General features: G+C 36.7%; 1 protein-coding gene and 1 long non-coding RNA gene across 4 annotated transcripts in view; one reads left to right on the top strand and one right to left on the bottom strand.

The window, feature by feature from the left end:
- The window catches only part of DDX1 (DEAD-box helicase 1), a 42168-nt gene extending 19907 nt beyond the window's left edge, over window positions 1-22261 (top strand). For all 3 annotated transcript variants that reach the window (XM_070574393.1, XM_008539710.2, XM_070574394.1), the window contains exons 11-26: window positions 679-755; window positions 867-981; window positions 1709-1847; window positions 6061-6121; window positions 9434-9532; window positions 10390-10479; window positions 11441-11629; window positions 12544-12595; window positions 14356-14502; window positions 17517-17608; window positions 19141-19213; window positions 19367-19439; window positions 19519-19561; window positions 20797-20892; window positions 21176-21296; window positions 21937-22261. In XM_070574393.1, the coding sequence (XP_070430494.1) occupies window positions 679-755; window positions 867-981; window positions 1709-1847; window positions 6061-6121; window positions 9434-9532; window positions 10390-10479; window positions 11441-11629; window positions 12544-12595; window positions 14356-14502; window positions 17517-17608; window positions 19141-19213; window positions 19367-19439; window positions 19519-19561; window positions 20797-20892; window positions 21176-21296; window positions 21937-22067 (1598 nt within the window). In that variant the 3' untranslated portion in view covers window positions 22068-22261. The remainder of the gene's footprint in view (window positions 1-678; window positions 756-866; window positions 982-1708; window positions 1848-6060; window positions 6122-9433; window positions 9533-10389; window positions 10480-11440; window positions 11630-12543; window positions 12596-14355; window positions 14503-17516; window positions 17609-19140; window positions 19214-19366; window positions 19440-19518; window positions 19562-20796; window positions 20893-21175; window positions 21297-21936) is intronic.
- On the bottom strand, window positions 11806-14361 carry LOC139075822 (uncharacterized). Its single transcript, XR_011526696.1, has 2 exons — window positions 12487-14361; window positions 11806-12237 (listed from the first exon to the last, which is right to left on the bottom strand). It is a non-coding gene; the product is annotated as an uncharacterized lncRNA (long non-coding RNA).
- Window positions 22262-24613: the final 2352 nt, after the last annotated feature.

The following is a 24613-nucleotide window of genomic DNA, read 5'->3' as shown; positions in this document are numbered from 1 at the left end:
AGCAAATTAAGGAGAATCTAACAGAAGTGAATGAGGAGGAAAGCCAGGAGGAGGAGAACCAAGTGAGACTGAGGTCCTGCAATCCAGGTGAAGAAAGTGTTTGAAGGAGGAAGGAACAATCTCATCGTGTCCAGTGCTGCTGATGAGTCTAGTCTAGAAAGATGAGGACTGACAAGTAACCAATGGTTGGCAAGTGGAGAGCATTAATGAGCTTGACAAAGAGCTGTTTCGGTGGAGTGAGGGGTGAATGGAGTGAGCCTGCTTGGGACTCAGTCCAGAGAATGGAATGAAATGAGGTGCGCACCATGAAAATGGAAATCAGGGCGTTTTACTACAAAAAGGAGAAGAGAAATAGAAGGTCATTGGAGGAAGATGTGGGTTCAAGGAGGTTTATCTGTGTTTTCATATGGGCGCTATTACAGTATGTTTGTATGCCATGGAATGTCTGATTGAAGTTCTAATGGAAGTGATCCAGTAGGAAGCAGATAATTAGAAATGTTGACAGGGAGAGGAGACAATTTCAGGAGTAAAGTAAAGAGGTCGGCATGAGGCCGCACAATTCATCCATGGTAACAGGAGGGAAAGTGTGACTGCAGTTGGGTGGGTGGGTTTGGTGGTGTGAGCATGTGTAAGTTGTTTTCTGGTAGTCGCAATTCTCTTCTTTTTTTTTTTTTAAAGGGAAAGACCTTGGTCTGGCATTTGAAATACCACAACATATGAAGAACCAAGCTCTCTTTCCTGCCTGTGTTTTGAAGGTAATTAGAAAAATTTTGCAATGATTATAAGCTACTTTGATCTGCATTATTTTGTATTGTTTAGTTTGCTGTCAGGTTAAGAATTTTCATCTCTCCCTTATTCAATGCTAGAATGCTGAACTAAAATTTAACTTTGGTGAAGAAGAGTTTAAGTTTCCACCAAAAGATGGTTTTGTTGCTCTTTCCAAGGCATTGGACAGTTACGTTGTCAAATCGCAGCACACAGGTATTGCACCTGAGCGGGTAAGGGTTTCAAGAATGGGGTATTGGCGAACACTCTGGTAAATGAGGCTTCTTGTAGGGCTTAGTTACATGCACTCCCCTTACTGGTTTGGTCACACATCTTTAACACATCGGTAAAACTCAGTTTCAAAACCTAATTCATAAACTAAATATTTGGTTTCAGTTTAGGCACTTTGGGGAACCTGATCTATGATGATGAGGATGGTATCTAGTATCTCTCAAACGTGTGCCCCAGCACTGTGTTAAGTGCTTTACGTGGATTGTTTAATCTTCACAACAACCCTATAAGGTAGTCCTCTTCCTGTTTTACAGACAAAGAACTTGAGGGGTAGGGACTTGAAGTAACTTGCCCAAGGCCACGGAGCAAGTAAGTGGCAGAGCTGAATTCAAACCCAAGCGGCCTGACTCAAGAGCTCATGCTCTTCCCTTTGTGCTGCCTAAGCTATTTCAGTTATTTAAAGTAAGGACATTTCAGAGCTTGTTTGCTTTATCACAAAGCATATAATCTATTGCAGTTAACGCAAGTAGATTCAAAGAAGCCTTAGTTCATTTTAGGACTCTTAGCTTTATTTTATTTTGTTTGACTCTCTCTTACACTCTGAGAATTGTTGTTTAAAATTTTGACATTGGAATATTTGTGCTTATGTTTTACAATAAAGGTATTTTGAGGTGTGATTTGTACATGTTCTAACCTTTTTTATTCTTTTAAGGTAATGCACAGGTGGCACAAACAAAGTTTCTCCCCAACGCTCCAAAAGCTCTCATTGTTGAACCCTCCCGAGAGTTAGCTGAACAAACTTTGAATAACGTCAAGCAGTTTAAGAAATATATTGATAATCCTAAACTGAGGTAAGGCTTCCTTGTGTGCTCAAATGCCTGTTGTCTTTAGGTTTGAGGTGTTTGAAAGAACTGTAACGTAGAAAAAAGTGAAGTAGAAATTCCATGTGTATAGATACTTGTGTGAGTGTGTAAATATATTTAACTTTGATATATAGTAGCAATTAGTTTCTGTATAAAACTCCTATTTAAGTGATATTTGATTAAAAAAAGTAAATTGAGATTTTTTCCTGTGTCTCTCATGTTGAGTCATGTTGATACAAAACAGTATCAGAGTAAAATTAATTTTTTAAAGGGAGCATTTCACTCAGTGTTAGATTTATAACTTTATTTTCATAGCAAATGTGTCACTCTGTTTCTAGCATGTTGGTAAACTTAGCTGGGTGAGGTTGATTCTAGCCTACCTCACACTGGTGACTTTCTTCCATTTGGGCCTTCAGACTGGTCACTAGGTGGACGGCTTTTTCTGCCACTGGAGGGAGACCATGAGTTAAATGATCTCGTGGAACTTCTTGCTCGGTAGCAATCCCCCTTTTTTGGTGCGGAGGATTAGCCCTGAGCTGACGTCCACCACCAGGCCTCCTTTTTGGCCCTAACATCTGTGTCCATCTTCCTCTATCTTTTATGTGGGATGCCTGCCACAGCATGGCTTGATAAACACTGAGATCCAAACCTGTGAATCCCAGGCTGCCGAAGTGGAGTGTGTGAACTTAACCACTGCACCACCGGGCCGGCCCCAGTAGCAATCCCTTTTAATTTACGGAAGGTCATAGTATATGAGTAAACTACTCTGTCAGTTGACTTGCCACTTGATTTTTGTTAATTTTGCTTTCAGTTACTTTTGTTATTGAAACATAATTCATATACGATAAAACTCACCATTTAAAGTGTACATTCAGTGGTGTTTAGTATGGTCGTAAGGTTGTGCAGCCATCACCACTACAGTATCTCATTTCACAAACTTTGAATTATTGACATCATGCAGGCCTGTCTTTTTGACATTGATCTTTCTTACAAGTTAAACTTATTCAGGGATAAGTTATACTTAATAAAACTTTTTAGGTAAAATAATTCCCAATTTTGTTCTGAGGATTGGTGCATGTCACTCATTCGGTAACTACCTGAATACATACTGTGTGTGAAGTCTTAGGCTAGGGGTCAGGTATATAACAATGAGATAGTCTTGCTTTCATAGAATTAAGTGTGGGAGTGTGGGGATAGTGTGGAGGAAGAGAAACAACCAAACAAGTGTGATAAAAGGCCTTGAGGATATGATCGGAAGAGTCACCACAGAAGGTCATAACCAGGGCATCTGCTTAGTATAAGAGACTTGGAACTCTTCAGAAGAGAGCATTCTGGAAGAATGTAAAATGCTAATGTGAATTCATTTTTGTCCTATAACTATGTATAAAGATTAATATGCCTGTGGACAAAGGCTGGAAGGGAAAATGAATAATAAAATCAATTTATTTGTTAAGATGGTAAAATTGTGTGTTACTCATTTTGGTATTCAGTACAAACGAGCCTTCTCCTTCCTTGAAAACCCAGTTCTCGTCCTGGTCTTCTGTGGAGCTAGCCTAGCTGTACCAGCCCAGTCCTTTCTCCCTCCTCCTGTACCATTGACTGTGTGTGCCTCGCCTTAATCCTTACACACTGTCATGTGTTAGTGTTCTTTGTTTTCAATACGCATAGCTTTACTCATCCTAACTTAGTATTACACTCCTCAATGCAGGGGCTGTTCTTTTATAGTCCTCAACTCTATAGTGCTTTGCACCCAAGCATAGATTGTTGTGTGTATGTGTATTTGTCTGCTGCTAAATTTATAGGGGTAAATATATCTGACTAGGAAGGTGGATAGCAGTAAAGTATTGTAGGAGAAGAAATGATAGATTTAGGACCATGGTTTCTGAAGCTGGGAGCTTGAGGACCTTACTTGAAATTACGAATTTATTAGTTTCCTACTCTGGATATACCAAATCAGAGTTTCCAGGGAATGGGAATTAGAACATTTTTGTTTGTTTTTTTACAGGACACTGGCCAGCATTTCCAGGTGATTGTTACCTGGCCAATCTGGCATTTAGTATTACCTGATTTAGGAAACATGATGGCTCTGGACTGGTAGGTGGTTAGGGAGTATGCCAAGGTAATGCACATTCATAGGCTAGAAAGCTTTTTGTTTTGCTTATTTTTACTGTCTACATTGCTTAAGATGAAGGTGTAGGCAATCATAAAGCTGATTTTTAATCAGAATCATGGAATTAGAAGACTCTGTGTAACTTCATTCGCTTTCACAGTGTTTTCTAGTATTTTTTAAATGACTGGTCAAATGAGAATAAAATTATTAAAGGAAGAGACTTGGTAGATACTTTGGATTGACAGTTATTTGGCTGCCTCAGGAAGTAATTTTGTCTGCTATGTATAAAAAGGAGACAATCTTTTTGTAAATAGCTTTTTAGTGAAATATAATTCACATATCATACAATTCACTCTGCCAAGTGTACAGGTAGTTTTAGTTTTTATTATGTTCACAGAGTTGTGTGACCATCATCAAAACCAGTTTTAGAACATTTTCACCACCTTCAAAAGAAACACTACTCCTTAGCAGTCACTCCCATTTCCCCCAGCCTTCCCATCCCTAGGCAACCACTGATTTATTTTCTGTCTATAGATTTGCCTCTTTTGGACATTTTATGTAAATGGAGCTGGACAATAAGTGCTTTTTTGTGACTGGGTTCTCTCGTTTAGCATAATGTTTTCAAGCTTTGTCCTTGTTGTGCTGTGTATCAATACCTTTTTATTGCCAAAAAGTATTCTACTGTATGTATATACCGCATTTTTGTTTGTCTGTTCACTAGTTGATGGACATTTGGGTGGTTTCCACTTTTTGGCTACTGTGCTGTGAATGTTAGTGTTCAGGTTTCTGTGTGGGCATACATTTTCATTTCTCCTGGGTGTGTACCTAGGAGTGGAATTGCTGGATCAGTTAGTAGCTTCATGGTTAATATTTTCAGGAACTGCCCAACTGTTTTTCAAAGTGACAGCACCATTTTACATTCCTACTAGTAATGTATGAGGGTTCTACTTTCTCCACATCCTCACCAGTGCTTAATCTTTTTGATTGTAGCCATCCTAATGGGTGTGGAGTGGTATCTTATTGTGATTTTGAGTTGCATTTCCCTAATAGCTAATGATGTTGAACATTTTGTCTTGTGTTTATTGGCCATTTATAATGTCTCTTCAAATTCTTTGCCCATTTTTCAATTGGGTTGTGTTTTTATTGTTGAGTTGTGAGAGTTCTTTATATATTCTGAGATATATATACATGTAGTATTATGTGTTTGATATATGATTTGCAAATATTTTCTCCCATTCTGTGGGCTGTCTTTTCACTTTCTTGATAGTGTCCTTTGAAGTACAAAAGTTTTAGATTTAGATGAAGTCCAGTTTATCTATTTTTTTCATTTGGCCCTTTTGTTTTTGGTGTTATTTATAAGGAGATTTTGCCTAACTCCAGGTCCTGACAATTTACTCCTTTGTTTTCTTCTAAGAGTTTCATCGTTTTAGCTCTTATGATTCATTTTGAGTTAATTTTTGTGTATGCTATAAAGAAGAGGTTTAACTTCATTCTTTTGTGTGTTCATATGCATTTGTTCTAGCACCATTTGTTGAAAAGACTGTTCTTCAGCCCCACTGAATTGTCTTGGCATAAGGCGTTCTTTTTTAACCTAAGCATTTTTTTTTTAAGTATTTGGAATGAGAAAAATTCAAACTACACAAAAGGGTATTCTGTGAAAAGTAAGTCTCCTTTCACCCTACCCTCCCAGTTTTTAGTTATCCTACCTGGAGGCAACTTTTTAAAATTGGTATTTACATATTCTTTTGGAGACATTTCATCCACATACGACCACATATGTCCGGAAAGGTAGATTGAAACCAGATTTTGGAGCACCTGGAATTATCCTAATATAGAAGGATATGTAGATGAGGGCTAATGTTTCCTGTGTTGGAAGTTTCACGTTCTCCTCAGTGACTTTACGCCGTTGCAGCGTTTATATGGCTACTGGGAATGAAGTGCTTTGTTTCCATCCTTCTCCAAACGTTCCTTGTAGATTCTTTCTCGATTACTTACTCAACCTTGATTTCTACCTAAAAGAAATGGATACAAATCAAACCATAAAGCAAACTTTAATCTTTTTCTACTTGATTATTCTGGTGTTTATTTCAGGGAGCTTCTGATAATTGGAGGTGTTGCAGCACGGGATCAGCTCTCTGTTTTGGATAATGGGGTAAGCTGTGCTTTTAATTTTTAAAAAGTAACATTGTGGATTGTCATTTTGGCAATATAGTTCTGTTGTGTTTCAAGAAAAATCAAATAAGGCTGAAATTAGAGCAAAGTGAAAAAGTATATATTTGTTCAAAAACATCTTGCAAGTATGCCTTTTCTTTTCCCAAAAGTATGCAGCACAGTAGTCTCTTCCAAACCCCTCCTGTAAAATTCCAGCATACATGAGGGTCCTTTGTTCTCCCTTTTGAGCGTCTGAGAATTTCCTTCTCACTTTCATGAATTGAGTCATTTCTTTTGGGAATAATTGAGAAAGAAGAAGTTAAGAATAAAAACGTCACCGAGCAGATTGCACAGAATGTAGGAGTTTTGGCAGTGATCCTTGGGAAGGATGAAGGACCACAGGATGGGGGTTCCAGTAGGAGGGAGCTGAGTTCAGATATGTGTCAGGGAAAGCCTTAAAGCTGTGCTCACGCATGCAGTTATAAAGGACAAAGCTAAGATGGATCCTCATTATTGGGGAAGAAGTTTGAGAAATTCTTAACTGTGCTCATCAATTCTATGAAGCTAATTAAATATAGGTGGGACTTCATAAAATATTTTATTTGTACAAACTGACTTTTTCCTTACATATTTCTCTTCTGTTTCCTTCTCTAAGTGTTTTCTCATTTAATCTTAACTACTTGATACTGAGTCATGGCAAGCAAATATGTCCCCCCTCCAGTTCTCTTGGTGCCCCTGTTATGAAATTTTGTGCTGAATGGTTTCAATTTGATTTGGTATGGCCTATTTTGAGCAAGGAATCACATTACTGTACTTGTTTATGCTATTCTAAGATAGTAATATTGGTTTGATATGTTTGTATTTGGGGTGTTATATTTTAGTGGTTGTAGATTTAATATGTTCATTCCCATTCTTGGTTCCTTAAACCCAAATCCTTTTCTGCCATAAGTTAAGTTTCTTAATTCATTTTTTCCAGCTATAGAGCTTTTAGGGAATTATATCTGCTTTCATCAGTCATATCTAAAATTTGGTACTGGCTGAAGCCAATAGCAAAGTAAAGGCAGTGTTATTTCATAGCTTTCTTGGCAGGATTCAATTCCATTCTTCTCAGGAGATCTAGTATGTTCTCTTTCTGCTCTTGTTTCCATCTTGTATTTTCTACTTCTATTATCTCCCATCATCTTCTAGCTAATCCTTAGCCCTGTGTTGTGTCTTATGCTGGGGCAGAAGTCAGCTTTGGAATGAGAGAGTAGAACTATTTAATTTTTGTAGTCTTTTAAAGTTGCACAATTTGACAACATGTACAGTTGAGGCCTGAAGGAGTCGTTGGTGCTATTAGACAAGTCATATAAATGTTTCTCTCAGGCTTTTCCAGTTTAACTGACTCTTCTTTTGAAACCTGAGAGACCTTGTATCTATTTTCATGCTGACTTTACCTACTGAAATTGAGGCGGGAGGAAACTCACATGGTGGGTTAGAATCCTATAGTAAAGAGAGATTACACATAGACCCAGATGGCATTTTGTTCATTGGTGTGTATGGTACCTGTCACAGTGCTTGGCACACAGTAGATTCTTAATACATTGAATGGATTGTATCTTCATATTTTTGGATGATATTCTCTAGATTGAACTGAGACTTGCTTATAGTTATCAATACAAATGAAACAATGGCTTCAGAAATGTCTTTTATTTTTCATGGGAATATAAATGCCTCCTACAGGATCAAATTAAAAGTCCATTCAACACAGTACTCTACTTTTTCGAGGGGTGAGATACTGAAATAATGAGACTATAGGGATAAATTTGCTAGGAGAAAGTTATATTTTTAGTCGAGAGTGGAGAAAACAAGGAAGAAAGAATAAAAGTGATTTTTCATGCCTATTGATAAAGAGGAGAAGTTTTGAATTGTCTAATTTATTGAATGATTTTGTATAATACCTTTTTTGTGCTCATACACGTACATCCATCTACACACGTTTAAAATACTTTATTAACTACTTTATAGAAATGGGTCAGGTCCTGCTAAATTCATTATATATATTTTCTTATTCAGTTCTCACAATAGCCCTCTGAACCAGTCCTCTTCCCCATTATACTGGCTTATACTAAATATTAAATAACTTGCCCAAGATCTTACAACTTATGGGTAGAGCTTACTTCAAAGTGTGTGTTCCTAATCACTATACCTATGAGCTTTATTAAAAGATATGTGTGTGTGTGTGTGAGAATGGAAAATGTTGTTAATTATTTGTACTGGCATAGGGGTTCATTATACTATTCTCTTTGTGTATGTTTGACAATTTTTATAATAAAAAGTCAAGTAAAACTTGTTCTTCTTTGAATTAGATCTTTTCTCATGTTTAGACTTTGAGTTGGAATCCCAGTTTGGGTACTTACTGGCTGTATCATCTAAGTTCTTATGACTATAATTTTTTTTCTTTTTTTGCTGAGGAAGATATGCTCTAAGCTAACATCTGTTGTCTATCTTCCTCTTTTTGTATGTGAGCCACTGCCACAGCATGGCCACTGACAGATGAGTGGAATAGATCTGCACCTAGAAACCAAACCTGGGCCACCGAAGCTGAGTGTGCCAAACTTTTAACACTAGGCTGCCAGGGCTGGCTCATGACTTTTTAGTATTTTAAACTTGAGCTTCCTCATTTAAAAGCAGGAATAATAATAGTAGTGTTTTCTTTAGTGGTAACATGAAATGATATAGTACTTGTAAAACGTTAGCACAGTGCCTGTTCATTATAGCACTTGACAAACAGTAATTATTACTGTTTTCCTGGATACTCAGATCATCAGTATTATGAATTATAACCAAATTTATTTAGCACCCAGTGTACTAGGTGTCAAGTGCTTTATGTATCTAACTCTTAACTATCACAGCCATCTTACAAAGCAGAAGGTATTACCCATTTCGAAAATGCGAAAATTGAAATGAAGAGATTATATAAGTTGAGGTCACACAGCTAGGTAATGGCGGAACTGGGATTTGAATCCTGGTTTATTTTCAGAGTTCCTATAAATCTGTCTGATTTTTGTTTGGAAAATACTAATTCTATATATTAATCTATATGTAACAGTTAAGGGTGTCAGAATCAGTTGCCACAATCTTCACAATTTCAGACCAAATACAAGTTTGATAATACAGCATTATCTGTAACTCCTTTTTTGCAAATTTAGAGTTGACTGTGACTACTGCAATATGCATGTTTTTATTGTAAGTAGACCACTGTTGGTTACCATTTTAAGATGATTATAATAGTTCTTCAGTTTTCAATAGGTGTTTCTTTGATATTTTTCAGGTAGATATAGTCGTTGGCACTCCGGGAAGACTAGATGATTTGGTGTCAACTGGAAAGCTGAACTTATCCCAAGTTAGATTCCTGGTCCTGGATGAAGCTGTATGTTGAAATATAGTCATGCTTTAAAAAAATGTTTACTTATGTTTTTGGAGATAAAATATGTAAAATGATGAAGAAAAAATATAATTCAGTCATGCTCCAGTACTCAGAAATAATCATTGTTACCAGTTTGATATATTTTCATTTATTTCTTACATTTATGTAAATATTACTTTGTGTTGTTGAAATCAAGCTATGTGGAATCTGGGAAATTTTTTTTTAAATGTAGTATCATGAGTATTTCATATCATTCTTTGTAAATAATTTTTAAAGGATGTCTAATGGTCTATTATATGGATACTTCATGCTTTAACCACTCTTATTTTTAGATAAAGTAGGGTTTTTTTTACTCCAAATGGCTGTCTTTGTTTGTACGTAAGTTTTTTTACATGTTACAGATTATTTCATTGTGTCATAGTTGCAAAATGTGAACTGTATGGGAGGACATTAATGTGTTTGAGGCTCTTGAGACATACTTCCAAATAATTTTCGAGATGGGTTGAAGTAGTTTTTCAGCACTAAGGGTTTTTGTTTTCCACATTAAAATCATATTCATAAGGACATGTGGTAGGAGTATTAACTCTCATATTCATTCTAGAATACTAATGTATGGCTTTTAGGTTATTGTCAGCTTTTTCAAAATTTAGTCATGTGGAATTTAAAGTTGAGTTTAAATTAAATGAGGAATAGGTGAGTTTACAACTCATCTTTAAATATCCAGTAGAAAACAATCATTTTGAAAATGTCGGGACATGTATATGAATTAGTTTCCATACCTTAAATTTTATATTTGATTTAGAAAAGAAAGATTTAGATCCTGATGAAAAAACTTATGGTTTTCTTTGTTTCTCATACAGGATGGGCTTCTTTCTCAGGGTTATTCCGATTTCATTAATAGGATTCACAATCAGATTCCTCAGATCACCTCTGATGGAAAGAGACTTCAGGTATGAAATGACCGAAGCATCTTAAAATACGTGGAGATGATTGCTGTGTATTAATGCGTATAATTTTTTGTTTTACATTTATAATTTGTTTTAGTGTCTTATGACTAAGTTAACTACCATATGAAACATTTTCTTCATTATCTGATTAAATAGTACACACAGAGGAAACAGTCTTACAAGTTGCTTTTAGAAATAAAGGAGAAGGGAATTTGAGGAAATTAGGTGTTACAGAAGACGATAGGTAAAAAATTCTTAGTTTTCTTTTTTTAGGAAGATTGGCCCTGAGCTAACTGCTACCAATCCTCCTCTTTTTGCTGAGCAAGACTGGCCCTGAGCTAACATCCATGCCCATCTTCCTTTACTTTATATGTGGGACGCCTACCACAGCATGGCTTGCAAGGCGGTGCCATGTCTGCACCTGGGATCTGAAATGGTGAACGCTGGGCCGCCAAAGCGGAACGTGCACGCCTAACTGCTGCGCCACCCGGCCAGCCCATTAGTTCTTTTTATACAGAGTGTTTGGATCTTATATTCCAGACTATGAGTACTACTTACTGTTTGAAGGAAAAATATCTTGACCTGTTGAAAAACAGTTGTTTCCTTAGTAAATTATTTCTTAAAATATTCTTCTTTTTCTTGTCCTTCTTTCTTAGGAAGAATTTGAGAAATAGAGGTTTTTAAGAGAAGGAGATAAATAGTAACATGATTTTAGATCTTCAAAAACCTTTTCATCTGACTTAATTTTTGGAGGACCTTGAGGAGTAGCTGGTGTGTTTCTGTGGTGGTGAGGGGCTCAGAGAGAGTAACCTGCCCTGGGTCACACCGCTAGTTGTTGCTAGAGTCAGGGATCGACCTTGTCTTTAGATTCCAGGGTTAGCATCCTTGTGCCCCGCATCAGTCTTCATATGGTAGAATTATTATTATAAAATGTTTATCTAAATTTTGATTTTTCTATTCTTAGGTGATTGTTTGCTCTGCTACTTTACATTCTTTTGATGTAAAGAAACTGTCTGAGAAGATAATGCATTTTCCCACGTGGGTTGATTTAAAAGGAGAAGATTCTGTTCCAGATACTGTACACCATGTTGTTGTCCCAGTGAATCCTAAAACTGACAGACTCTGGGAAAGGCTTGGAAAAAACCACATTAGAGTAAGTACCTTATAATGTTAACATTTGTGTAGAATAAAGCATTCATAAACTAGCCTCACCTTGAGCTCTTAGTGATGCCTAAAGCAACCAGATGTTCTCTCTAAGAAAAAGAAGTCCTGCGCATTGACCAGAAGAGTTTAGGCCTTTAAGGCACAGAGTAAGTGATGGACTCATCGTTTATTTTTCTCTCTAGATAAAGTTACTTTTGTAATCATCTTCTTTGATACAATTTTAATAAATAAATAGGATTATTTGGATATATAGATATAATTTAAGATACAATGATTTCCATTTTTAGTAGTATTTTGGTGTCCTCTTGATGTGTATTATTTTCCTAAAAATCAATTTTATGTGTCCATCTTGTCATTTTTCCCACTGTTAATAGATTTCTTTTTACATAATAAGGATATGTTGATTGTAAATACACAATATACTAAAAACCACCTTTGCATTTTTATTATTCCATTTAAAATTGATTAGGCTTAGATCTACAGTTAATAAAGGGTTTTTCTGAATTGGAAGAATCATTTTGCCTACAGATTATAAAGACGTATGTCTGAGATGTGGTGTAAAGTTAGATACAACTCTCCCTTTAAAAAAAATGACACCTAGGGGCTGGCCCCGTGGCCGAGTGGTTAAGTTCGCGCGCTCCGCTGCAGGCGGCCCAGTGTTTCGTTGGTTCGAATCCTGGGCGCGGACATGGCACTGCTCATCAGACCACGCTGAGGCAGCGTCCCACATGCCACAACTAGAAGGACCCACAACGAAGAATACACAACTATGTACCGGGGGGCTTTGGGGAGAAAAAGGAAAAAATAAAATCTTTAAAAAAAAAAAAAAAAAAAAAAAAATGACACCTATTCTGAATCCTTGCTTAACCACTCCCTGCCTCTTCTTATCCTTCCTTTTGAAAGACTGATGAAGTACATGCGAAAGATAACACAAGACCTGGTGCTAACAGTCCGGGTAAGTTAAAGCAACCAATAAAATGTGTTGGAGGATTTTAAAAATGAATTGGTTTGTTTTATTGAATTTATCCCTTGTTTACCCTCATGAAGGATTTGAGGTGACCTACAAAATTAGAATAGGAAATCTGAAAGTAAAAGCAGCGAAGATAATAAAGAAATGGGGAAAAAGCTGATAGCAGTCAACTTAGAGGAATTTTAATCACTGAATTTAAGATAGTCTCTTAGCATCTAAGTCACAAATATTTTGGATTATAGAATTCTCATCAATCATAGGAAACCAGCAAATTTCTTTGGTAACAGATTTTATATTGGCCCTGAATTCCAGGAGAAATGTTATGTAGATTCTTTATATCAGGGAATTGGGTAACAAAGAAAGATGTCTTTAGCTACAACTTTGTGAAAGATACAGAAATGATCTTGAAATAGCTTATTGGTTCTTTTTGTGTGTAGTAAAATATACGTAACATAAAATTTACCTTTTTAACCATTTTTAAGCATACAGTTCAATGACATTAAGTACATTCTTACAGTCCAACCATCACCACCATCCATCTCTGGAACTTTTCATCTTCCCAAACTGAAACTCCATTTCATTAAATATATACCAGTTTTTTTAAAAGCCTAACATTAAATCCTGATTCAGTGAAGACACTCCTCTGCAGAGCTGAGATGGTTTGTTTCAGGTACAAAATATTTCAGAGATACACGAAGATGTAATGCCTGATGTAAGGGTAGTGCTTGGAGAACCTAGAACAGATCTTAAACCCGTTATGCTGCATGTCTTGACATCACATGTCCTAAGTGGATCATTGGCAAGGGTTCGACTGCATTTGGTCCATGACTGGATTCATTGGTAGGTTTTTGACAAGTATCTAAAAGGTGAATTATCTGAAATCCTGATTAAAGAGAGTTCCTTTGAACTCAGTTTTATGTGCAGCTCCAAATCCCTGAGATGTGTGCTCTACTAGCCTTATTATTGGAGAGGAACAGAGACACTGCTAGTTCAAATTGATATCCCGCTGTTTGTGAATGCATTTTGTAAAATAAAAATTTTTACTGTTTCATATGTTTTTCTTGTAAAAGTTTCGCTTGGTTTATAATACAATTAAAGGTGACCAGAGAGACCTTAGAAATATGTTGGATTACAGAATTAAAATTTTGCATTAGATAGTTGAGGAGTAATATAGCCCAGCTTCATAATGAAAAACAGAGATTTGGAGGATGGTCACAAAGAAATTACTAACTAAGTTTGATGTACAGTTTTTATTCCATAGAGTGAAGTATGAACTTTCTGATGTTTAGATTGATTTAGGAAGTACATTAATTATTTTTAAAGGTGCTAAATAATTGAGTAAACATTTATTAAGCATTTAGGGAAGTTAATGAACTAATGAGTTAGTAAGCAAGGCAGAGTATGATTAATCCTCCATGAGAGATAAGAACAAAGTTTTGTTGTATATATTTCTGTTTGTGTGTGTGTATATGTGTGTTTTTCCCTCATAAGAGGTACGATTATAGGTGTTTTGTTACTCCATAAACTGGCGTAAAAAACATTAACAGAAACAAAAATAAATGAGCAAATGGATTATCTCACCATTTCACCCTATTTAGTATTTCTTATTCTTGTCTATAACACTTGTATTAAAGCAGAGTTTTTTTAGGTGAGTTAAGCAGTAAGTCTTTGACTGTAATTAGGTGTGTTTATGACAATTTAAAATTGAAATTCTGTTTTTTTGTTGTTGTTATCTGGTATTCAAGAGATGTGGTCTGAAGCTATTAAAATCCTGAAGGGGGAGTATGCTGTCCGGGCAATCAAGGAACACAAGATGGATCAAGCAATTATTTTTTGTAGAACCAAAATTGACTGTGATAACTTGGAGCAGTATTTTATGCAACAAGGAGGAGGTAATGTTTCCTCGCTTGAAATAAATTGTGTTTCTTTCCTCATTTAATAGATTATTAGTCTCAAGTTGATGGAGTCTAGAATGCATGCACAGAATTTAAAGCAGTTATGGTGCATTTAAGTATCTGTGTTTATCCACCACTTTTCCAAGCCCTAGGAAAAACAAGGAACGAGTTTCCACCTAGGTACGATTTCATTGCCGTGAACATGAATCACAGCATTCTAAAGCCTTTATATCATTTCGAAGAAGGGTAAAATTATTGATTAACTTATTTAATGCTAAAATTTTAAGTGTGAGCATTAAATAATAGAATGTATATCTTCTAAATCAGTAAATGAGGAAAAAATCTTAATCTAAAAAAGGCTAAGAAAAGAAGAAAAAATTAGAAAAAGGAGAGTGGTTAGAAATTACAGAGTAAGGTGGCTGGTGGAAAAATCTGAGTACATGAGTAAATTATAACATGTATCAGTGAACTGAAGTCTTCTGTTAAAAGGCATAGATTCTTAGACTGGATAAAATCTAGCTATATGCTGTTTACAAGAAACATTTCTAAAACCTGGTGACATGGAAAGATTGAAAGGAAAGGGAATGACAAAATATTTATATATATCTGCTAAAATATTAATCATAGTTGGTCTAGCTCTATTAATAAGAGATACAAGATATTTTAATACAAAAATATTACTGTAATATTTACTGTATATATATATACACACACACACGTATGTATAACTACAATAAAGATAGCTGCTATGTAATAAATAATCTACAATGACGATAGAATGATTCTAATTTTATGCTCCTTATATTGACATCAAATATATAAACCAACATGAAAAAATGCTCAACATAATTAGTTGTTAGGGAAATGCAAAATAAAATCACAACGTGGTACCACTGTAGCCTGATTAGAATGGCTAGATTAAAAATACACCAAATTTTGTGGAGCATATGGAACAACTGGAGCACTCATACATTATTGGTGTATAGCCACTTTGGTAAAAGATCTTACAGTTTTTTATAAAATTAAACATTGCTATCTTATGGCCTATCAGTTCAACTCCTGAATATTCGCCCAAGATAAGGGAAAGCATTTGTTGACAAAAGCTGTGTGCAAGGATGGTCATAGCAGCTTTATTTATAATGACCCAAAACTGAAAATACACTAAGTGGCCATCAATAGGAGAATGGCTAAACAAAATGTGAGATGCTTGTACAGAGCAATGAAAAGGATTGGACTGTTGATAGAATAACTGGATGAATCTCGGAAACATTATGCTGAATGAAAGAATTCTCACACAAGAGTATATACTATATGATTGCGTTTTTTTCAATTTCTAGAAGAGTCAAAACTAACCAACTAATTTGTGAAGGTAAAAAAAAGCCAGAACAGTGGTTGTCCCTAGGAGGATAGGAGTGGGGATTGACTGGGAAAGGGCATGAAGATACCATGTGGGGTGATACTCATGTTCTGTGTTTTGATAGGGCTTTGGGCCACATAGGTGTATGCATTTGTCAAAACTCAGCAAATGTACACTTAAGATTTGTACATTTCTTTGTATGTAACTTTTACCTCAAAAGGAAAACAGAAACCCAAACAAATACTGTACTCTAGTTAATGATAATGATATGCATGCTAAACTGTGTACTGATATCTGCCATATTTTCGAAATGCATCAAAAGTATAAAAATGAATTGACAGAGGGATAGATAGATATGTGGTAAAGCAAGTACAGTGAATATTAATGGTAGAATTTAGGTGGTGAGAATGCAGTCATGTCGCGTGATGACATTTCGGTCAACGATGGACCACATAATATGATAGTGGTCCCATAAGATTAGTACCATATAGCCTAGGTCTGTAGTAGGCTCTATCATCTAGATTTGTGTAACTACTCTCTATGATGTTTGCACAAAAACAAAATTGCCTAATGATACATTTCTCAGAACAAATCCCCATTGTTAAGCGACGCATGACTGTATAGTTACTCATTGTTAGAATTCTTTTGTTATATGTTTGAAAAAATAATGTTGAAAAAATATATAAAGTAAAATTTGACGGATGTACAAGGTAATAGACAAATCCTGCTTTTGTAGTGGGGAAGACTTTAACATATCTCTTTTTATAATTAATACATGGCAAGGAGCTAGAAAACTCAAAAAGGATATGGAAAATTTGAACAATTTAGAATTTTGAACCAATGGTCCAGACTGCACTGCTTTTTGTTACAACTGTATCCACTTGAAGTTTCTTTTTTAGGATTGGCTCCCACTGCACCTGCCTCTAACACCTCTCCATCCTTCTAACTTGCTCCTTCTAATCTGCTTTGGCCAGGAAAGCAGATAACTAAGTTGCTTAGAACATCTTGAGGAGAGCAGGCTTGTGAATGTGGCCTTTTAGTAAGGGCATGAACTTAATAATGCCCATTTTGGTTCTTCTAAGAGTGATCTCTTTTGTCTACTTTTTGGTTCTTCACTTTACCTGGGATAGGTGAGGTTCCTGGTACACATATATTTTCCTCACAATGCATTTTATTATTTGTTTGTTTATTTTTGGTGAGGAAGATTGGCCCTGAGCTAACATCTGTGCTGATCTTCCTCTATTTTGTATGTGGGATGCCACAACAGCATGGCTTGATGAGTGTGTAGGTTCATACCTGGGATCCAAACCTGTGAACCCTGGGCCGCCGAAGTGGAGTATGCAAACTTAACCACTATGCCACTGGGCTGGCCCCACTGCATTTTAGTTGGCACACTGCTTTATCTACTCCTGTAGATCAGGAAGGGTGGTTTCAAATGTCCTTCAAAGCAAATCAATTTTAATGCTTATGGAGTCATTTTAATGACATTTCAGCTATGACAGAAATTGTGTGTACCGTGGTTCATGGCAAGTTGGGGTATAGATTTCCATAGAATTACATGGTACCATTGTAGTGTGAATGTTATTGGTTTTTTTTTACATAGTCTTAGGCATAATGTTTTCCAAGGTTAACTGTTTAATGTGTTTTTCACTAGGACCTGATAAAAAAGGACACCAGTTCTCATGTGTTTGTCTTCATGGTGACAGGAAACCTCATGAGAGGAAGCAAAACTTGGAAAGGTTTAAGGTACTGATATTTAGTTAACTGCATTTCCTTAATACTTAAAAGGGGCATTGTATGTAGTTTTAATCAATTCCAGTTAGTATTAATAAGCAATTCTTGTCCTAGAAATTTCAAAATATTTCTACCGTATGGTGTATCCTCATCTTGGCAGGGCTTAGTCACCTTTAACAGTCAAATGGTAAATTAAGTGTTCTCTATTAGCACAACACTACTGTAATAAGAATTTTCAATTTAAGGAAGTTTTAGTTAAATTCTTTCTGGTAGATATTTTTAGGAGAAGCGTCATTGGATAGTTAAACCATGTCTGGGAACTTTTTTTTTTTAATAGTTTGTGGTAATACCAATAGAAAATTTAATTTGCAGATCAGTTTAAGACAGGTATCAGAATATGGTTTTGTAGAATTGAATATATTTTTAATTCTTTGGGGCAGACTATCTCAGTTGTGTGCTTGCAGCACGTGAGCAAGTTATAGAATTCTGGGTGCACGTGGGTGGGGCTTCAGCCATTGAGAACTCGAAGTCGGTAACCTCTACCCCCAAGCAGTTTCCTCTTCCACTTACCACTGTGTGTTCGCCTCAGTGTAGAGTACAAATATCATTTTCTCTCAGAGCTGTAATATGAACAAAGGTGGGAAGTCCTGGGCTTAGGAACTTTGGATTGTGTTTCCATGCTGAGCATAATTGACAGAGATGTTAAAACATATCATATGGGGGCTGGACCTGTGGCCGAGTGGTTAAGTTTGTGCACTCTGCTTTGGTGGCCCAGGGTTTCACCAGTTCGGACCCTGGACGTGGACCTAGCACCACTCATCAGGCCATGCTGAGGGGGTGTCCCACATAGCACAACCTGAAGGACCTACAACTAGAATATACTATGTACTTGGGGGGGCCTTGGGGAGAAGAAGAAAAAAAAGAAAGATTGGCAACAGATGTTAGCTCAGGTGCCAATCTTTGGGGGAAAAAAAATGACTTTGGCTTAACAAAAAATATCACATGGCCTCATTTCAGCATGCGTGCCACCCTTCTCTATCCTGGGCATTGTGCTGGAGCACAAGTCAGTATGCCCTCTCCCCTCCTCCGAATCTCTACCTTTACTCTGCCTTGGGGCACAAATGACATCTAAAGGCTACTTTGTACTTCCTTGTTGAGAGCACCAGGGGCCCACTCTCTGTTAATACACGGGTAAAGATAATCCATATGTTTTTACATTTTGTTCTATTTTATCTTTCTTTTGAATTATCAGTCAGGATTTCTAAAGATAAAGCCAAATTTTAGCAATAGTTTAATATCTTCTATCTTTGATGTAAGAAAAAAAATGAATCCAGTCATTGATTTATTCAGTTAAATGTCATATTTCAGCAGATCATAACTTAAAAATTCAAGACTTGTTCTGGTGAATTATGACTATCTGGAACTCTAATCTGATAGTAACACGTTAGTGATTAGAGGTCTCATTTAGTGGAAAGATAGTATTTGTGTTTATTTTTTAGTGTACGTACTAATAAATTCCTTTCTCTCTCCTCTTTTCTCTTTAGAAAGGAGATGTAAGATTCTTGATTTGCACAGATGTAGCCGCCAGAGGAATTGATATCCATGGTGTTCCTTATGGTAAGAAGCAAGTTTTTATGCCTACAGTTTGAATTTTATGGAATTTAAAGTAAACCATCTAATATGTTTGAAGTATTTAGAATGTCAAACGTCTAATATGTTTGAAAATTTTAGAAACTCTTAGTGATTGATGAGAATTGTTTTTATTTACAGTTATAAATGTCACCTTGCCGGATGAAAAGCAAAACTACGTACATCGAATTGGCAGAGTGGGAAGAGCTGAAAGGTACTGATGTAACTTTTTTTCTTTTTAAGCTTCTGTGCTTCAGGAATAAAGTCTAAAAAAGACTTTTAAAATCTTTCAGGATGGGTCTGGCTATTTCCCTGGTGGCAACAGAAAAAGAGAAGGTAATCTTTTCAATACTGTATTATAGTCATTGTTTATGTTGTCTTATTAGATGTTGGAAATAAAGGCCGTTTGATTTTTCCATTCACATTGAACTCAGCTGCATATGGAATATAAATGAACTTTTTAATAGCATCTTTTTCTCTATATTCATTGAATTGATAAATAAATATTAGGACAAAGTTTAGAAAGGAAAAAATACGCAATGTAATTTTTCCTAATAGCTTTAATATAATTATTTTCACCAAAAAATATTTAAACCCTCTCCGGCATCATGCTGTAGAAGACTTTTTATGGAAGTGGGAGTAACTTGTTATTTTGATCTAGTTTGGTACAAATTTACAGAAAAGTTGCAAGAATAAGGAACTCCGGGGCTGGCCCCGTGGCCGAGTGGTTAAGTTCGCGCGCTCCGCTGCAGGCGGCCCAGTGTTTCGTCGGTTCAAATCCTGGGCGCGGACATGGCACTGCTCATCAGACCACGCTGAGGCAGCGTCCCACATGCCACAACTAGAAGAACCCACAACGAAGAATACGCAACTATGTACCGGGGGGGCTTTGGGGAGAAAAAGGAAAAAATAAAATATTTAAAAAAAAAAAAAAAAAAGAATAAGGAACTCCCACAAAGTCATTGCCCAAACTAGTTGTTCATTTTAATTTTTTCTATTTGTTTTATTATCCTATAGAAAACATTTGAACTTTATTTATTTATTTTTAAAGATTCTATTTTTCCTTTTTCTCCCCAAAGCCCCCCGATACACAGCTGTAGTTGTGGGTCCTTCTAGTAGTGCCATGTGGGACGCCACCTCAGCATGGCCTGATGAGTGGTGCCATGTCTGTGCCCAGGATTCAAACCGGTGAAACCCTGGGCCGCCGAAGCAGAGCGTGCGAACTTAACCATTCGGCCATGGGGCCTGCCCCCTGAACTTTATTTTTGATACTAATTGTGAATATAGCATTCTCCAGTATTTACTTTTCCATCCTTATTTTTATCTGAGAATTCCTTTCCATAATTGACATCGTTTTGGAAAACTTCTGCATTGTTCTCAGAAAGAACTGTTTCAGAAGACCTAGTTAATGCGCTATGGAATGGTGGTAGTAATTGGATGACCTACCATACCTGTAATCTATTTTTCTTGTGCCTTAAGGACAGAAAATATTAAAAAACTAGTTGAGAATAAAGATATCCAGCATGTTTCAATCGCCATATGTGTTAATATATTCTGCTTCTTTAATGCAGGTTTGGTACCATGTGTGTAGCAGCCGTGGAAAAGGGTGCTATAACACGAGACTCAAGGATGATGGCGGCTGCACCATATGGTACAATGAGATGCAGGTAAGACTGACCACATGCTTATTAAAATCGGTCAAAATAGACTGCATTTATCTACAAAAGTTAATCTCAGATTTTATCTATTTTTCGATTATGAGGAAAAAGTAGTAATTGATTATAATGTTACCTATACATTGTAGCTTGTGAGTTCATCTCTTCAGAAATCTAACTTCCATTTACACTGAGTATTCTAGCCTTCCTGGTTTTGTTTAATGCTGATAAAATGCAACTTTGTCAAAATGAAAATTTTATTTGAAAATACTTTAATTTCCTCTCCCTTTCTTAGTTGCTGTCTGAGATAGAAGAACACCTGAACTGTACCATTTCTCAGGTCGAGCCAGATATAAAGGTACCCGTGGATGAATTTGATGGGAAAGTTACCTATGGTCAAAAAAGGGCCATTGGAGGTAAGCTTTGAATTACTTGTGATTCTATTTTAAATTGAATGTGTTGTTTTTGAGCTTCAGTTTAAGAAGAGAGTAATTTCATTTTATTGTTCAGTGTATTTTTAGCATCTGAAGCATTCCCTCCTTATACTGTCAGAGCACTTTGCCCATGCGTATCGTGTCACGTTCTTTTACTGTGTGCTCTGGATGTGAGTGAAGCGCAGCAGCTTAGCTGTTTGTGTTAATGTCAGGAAAGTAATTGAACATTTATGGAATTTTTAGGAAACGAGTATAATGGTAATTTTTAATAAAGAATTGAGAGCCTTTGACTTAATTCATGTGGTAACCCAGCCTACTATTTCCTTAGCTTATTTCTGAAATTTGTTTTTGAGATTCAGGCTTAAGTAGTGGTTTCCAAACCATGGAAGAGAGAGGGGAGGAGTTGGTAGGGGTACTGGGACAGCTGTTAGTGAGGCCTAATCATTTATTTGTATTGATTTATCAATTTTAAAACTCCAGAGTTTTGGAGATAACTTGCCCAGTAGTACATTTTTATTGTTAGAAGCAATGTTTAAACTGATATAATTGAGCCAAAGTATTGCTGACAAGTTATTTCAAGCATGTCATTTACATTACTTTATAATTTGTGTGTGTGATGCAGGTGGAAACTATAAAGGCCATGTGGATATTTTGGCACCTACAGTTCAAGAGTTGGCTGCCCTTGAAAAGGAGGCACAGACATCTTTCCTGCATCTTGGCTACCTTCCTAACCAGCTGTTCAGAACCTTCTGATTTTAACAACACTGAATAAGATTTGAATAATAAAAGTCTGTAGTCTTAAAACTCTAAAAATATTGTACTGCTTCCAAGCAGCAGTATTTATAGTAACTTAAGCTATTAATGCTAACTCTTGCATGTCAAGAAACATTAGTCGTAGGAATTCTTCATAAAATGGCAACTTGATGAAAATAAACCTGATGACTATATTTTCATGAAGGTTTGTGTCTTATTTTGAAGTTACTTGATAGTGTTCTTTTTCAAGAGAGCTGTGGGTTCATGAAGTAAAGTTTATGGATATGTGAACTTGGCAGAGGACCTATGTGGGACCACTAGTGAAAATTCTGAGTAGAGTTTTTCACAGGAAGTGGTCCTGAATGGAGATAATCTTGAGATGGTTATGGTTGTCTAGGTGTATATTGAAGCTAGAGGAGAGTCGTGACATGAAAGAAAACTGGATGATCCCAAAGTAGGACAGTCTGGTTAGTTTGGAAGCATGGATCTTTTTAGAGAGTTCGGAAAGTTTCTGTGTTGAAGGATTGATGACTGATTTGGTGATGGCGACAGTGAAGCTGTGTTGCTGAAGGTTTACCTTGTTTTAAGAACCTTTCTTTCCAGATGATGTATACCCATAAAGATAAAACTATTTTGTTGTCCTTCTAGGTCTTAAAATTAAACACAGTTCTTTGGAATATATTTCCTCAAATCTTATTGCCTAAAATACCAGAAGGAAAAGGAAGAATTTAAATAGATACAATTGAGTTGTTATTTTCTGCCTTTTGACTCTTAGTTTATAAAGTAGTTTCTTTGGGAAAATTATTCTTGCCCTAGAGATTCCTTAAGAGTGCAGGCTATTATAATTTCTTATATGATGATTTTCAAATCTTTTAGCACTGAGATATTTTCTTTAAACAAAATCTTGAGTGAAACTCCGTATATAAACGGAAAAACCAATACCGTTAAAACCATGACTTAGTGTGGTGCGTCCTAGTTTGTGTGAGATGATTACAAGGATGCCATTCCTTCACTTATGTCTGGACCACTTTCTTGGGAGATCTCCTAGAACTACCATACCAATCTCAAAGCTCTGTGACGACAGCCTTTGCAGTGTTCACACACATTCATCACTGCTTTAGAAATGAGATTTTAATTGATAAAATGAGATTCAGACCAATATTGGAGCTGGCAGAGATCCTCTTGATCTTGTTCATGTCCTTGTTTTTTAGGTGCAGAAGCTGAGTTTAGAAGAATACATGTTCCCACGGCCTGGTTTGTAGAACTGGAACTAGAACTTGGGTTTCCTACTTTCAGCTTTTCCTCTTTGGTCTCCCTTTGGAAGATGATCCTTAGGTCCGAATGGGTAGGCCAGAGAGGAATGCTGGATAGAACTGGGAAACTCTGGAAGCAGTTATTTGGTTTTTCCTCTTCAAGTTACTGCCCAACTAGAATTACCTAGGGAACAGAGTTTTTAAAACAGGAAGCTACATGTAACCAGACCGGCAGAGGGGTTGCCTGGAGACCTGAGTTGCCCTTTCTTTATACTCACGTCACTGGTAATCTTTCCCTTCACTCTTCATCCCTGCTTTCAGATACCCATTCCTTCAGGTCTCTGGATTAATGCTAAGGGTGTGAGTAATTGTTAAAGCCTGGTTAAGTTGTGGGCACTGAGCCATGAGAGATCTGATTTCCCCCTGCCCCCTTCCTCCTTTTAGAAATAGAACCTCTTGAGTTTTAGTTGGTACTGGATTGCCTCGCTAGAGACTGTCTTTCCCAGGTTCTGATCAGTGGGCTACAAGTTGAAGTGATGTGTGCAACTTCTGGGGCACGTCCTACCCCTGTGCTTTCCCTCTTCCCTCAAGCTGGAACTTGGATGTGGTGTCAGTGAGCCATGTTCATCGTTAGAAAAGTGTCATAATTAGGAACTGGCAGAGCATCAGGACAGAAGGAACCTGGATGATTTTGTAGAGGAGCTGCCAGCTGTCTCTGGGCTGTCTGGCACAGTAACTTGATCTTATCTGAACCACTGTATGTCTAGGTCTCTGCTCCAGCTAATACAGGACACTAGAGGCACTGAAAAGTCCAGAAAATGTTCAGTATTAACTATGAAATGTAAGTATTTCTGACTCAGCTTCAGCTCTGTGCACTCTGTAGTGTAAGAATTTCTAAGTGTACTCACAAGTCTCATGCCTGTAGCTCTTATGTCAGCCTCCCCTCTACAGAGAAATGCCAAGACTCGCCCCACCTTCAGCACATGGCAGATACGGCCTATGGTCTTAGGAGTCCTGGCACATTCCTCCTTATTGCCTGTGTGGTGTTTCATTTGCCATGCATTCTCCTCAAAGCTTCCTTCAGGCTCTGGTTGCTAGAGTTATACATTCATAGTGACTGAAGTGGTTTTTTGGGGGATTTTTTTGCTTTTTCAAATTTTAACAAACTGAAGTGAGCTTCTCTAACTCTGGTTTATGTATTCACTGTACTGCTAATCTGGAAGGTACTTTGAGCCTCTCATTAGGACAGAACCACCTGAGAGAGTATAGGAAACCAAGTAAAAGGACCAAATG

Source organism: Equus przewalskii, chromosome 14, assembly GCF_037783145.1.
Source record: "Equus przewalskii isolate Varuska chromosome 14, EquPr2, whole genome shotgun sequence".
Lineage (NCBI taxonomy): Eukaryota > Metazoa > Chordata > Mammalia > Perissodactyla > Equidae > Equus > Equus przewalskii.
This window is presented reverse-complemented; position numbering and strand designations above follow the sequence as displayed.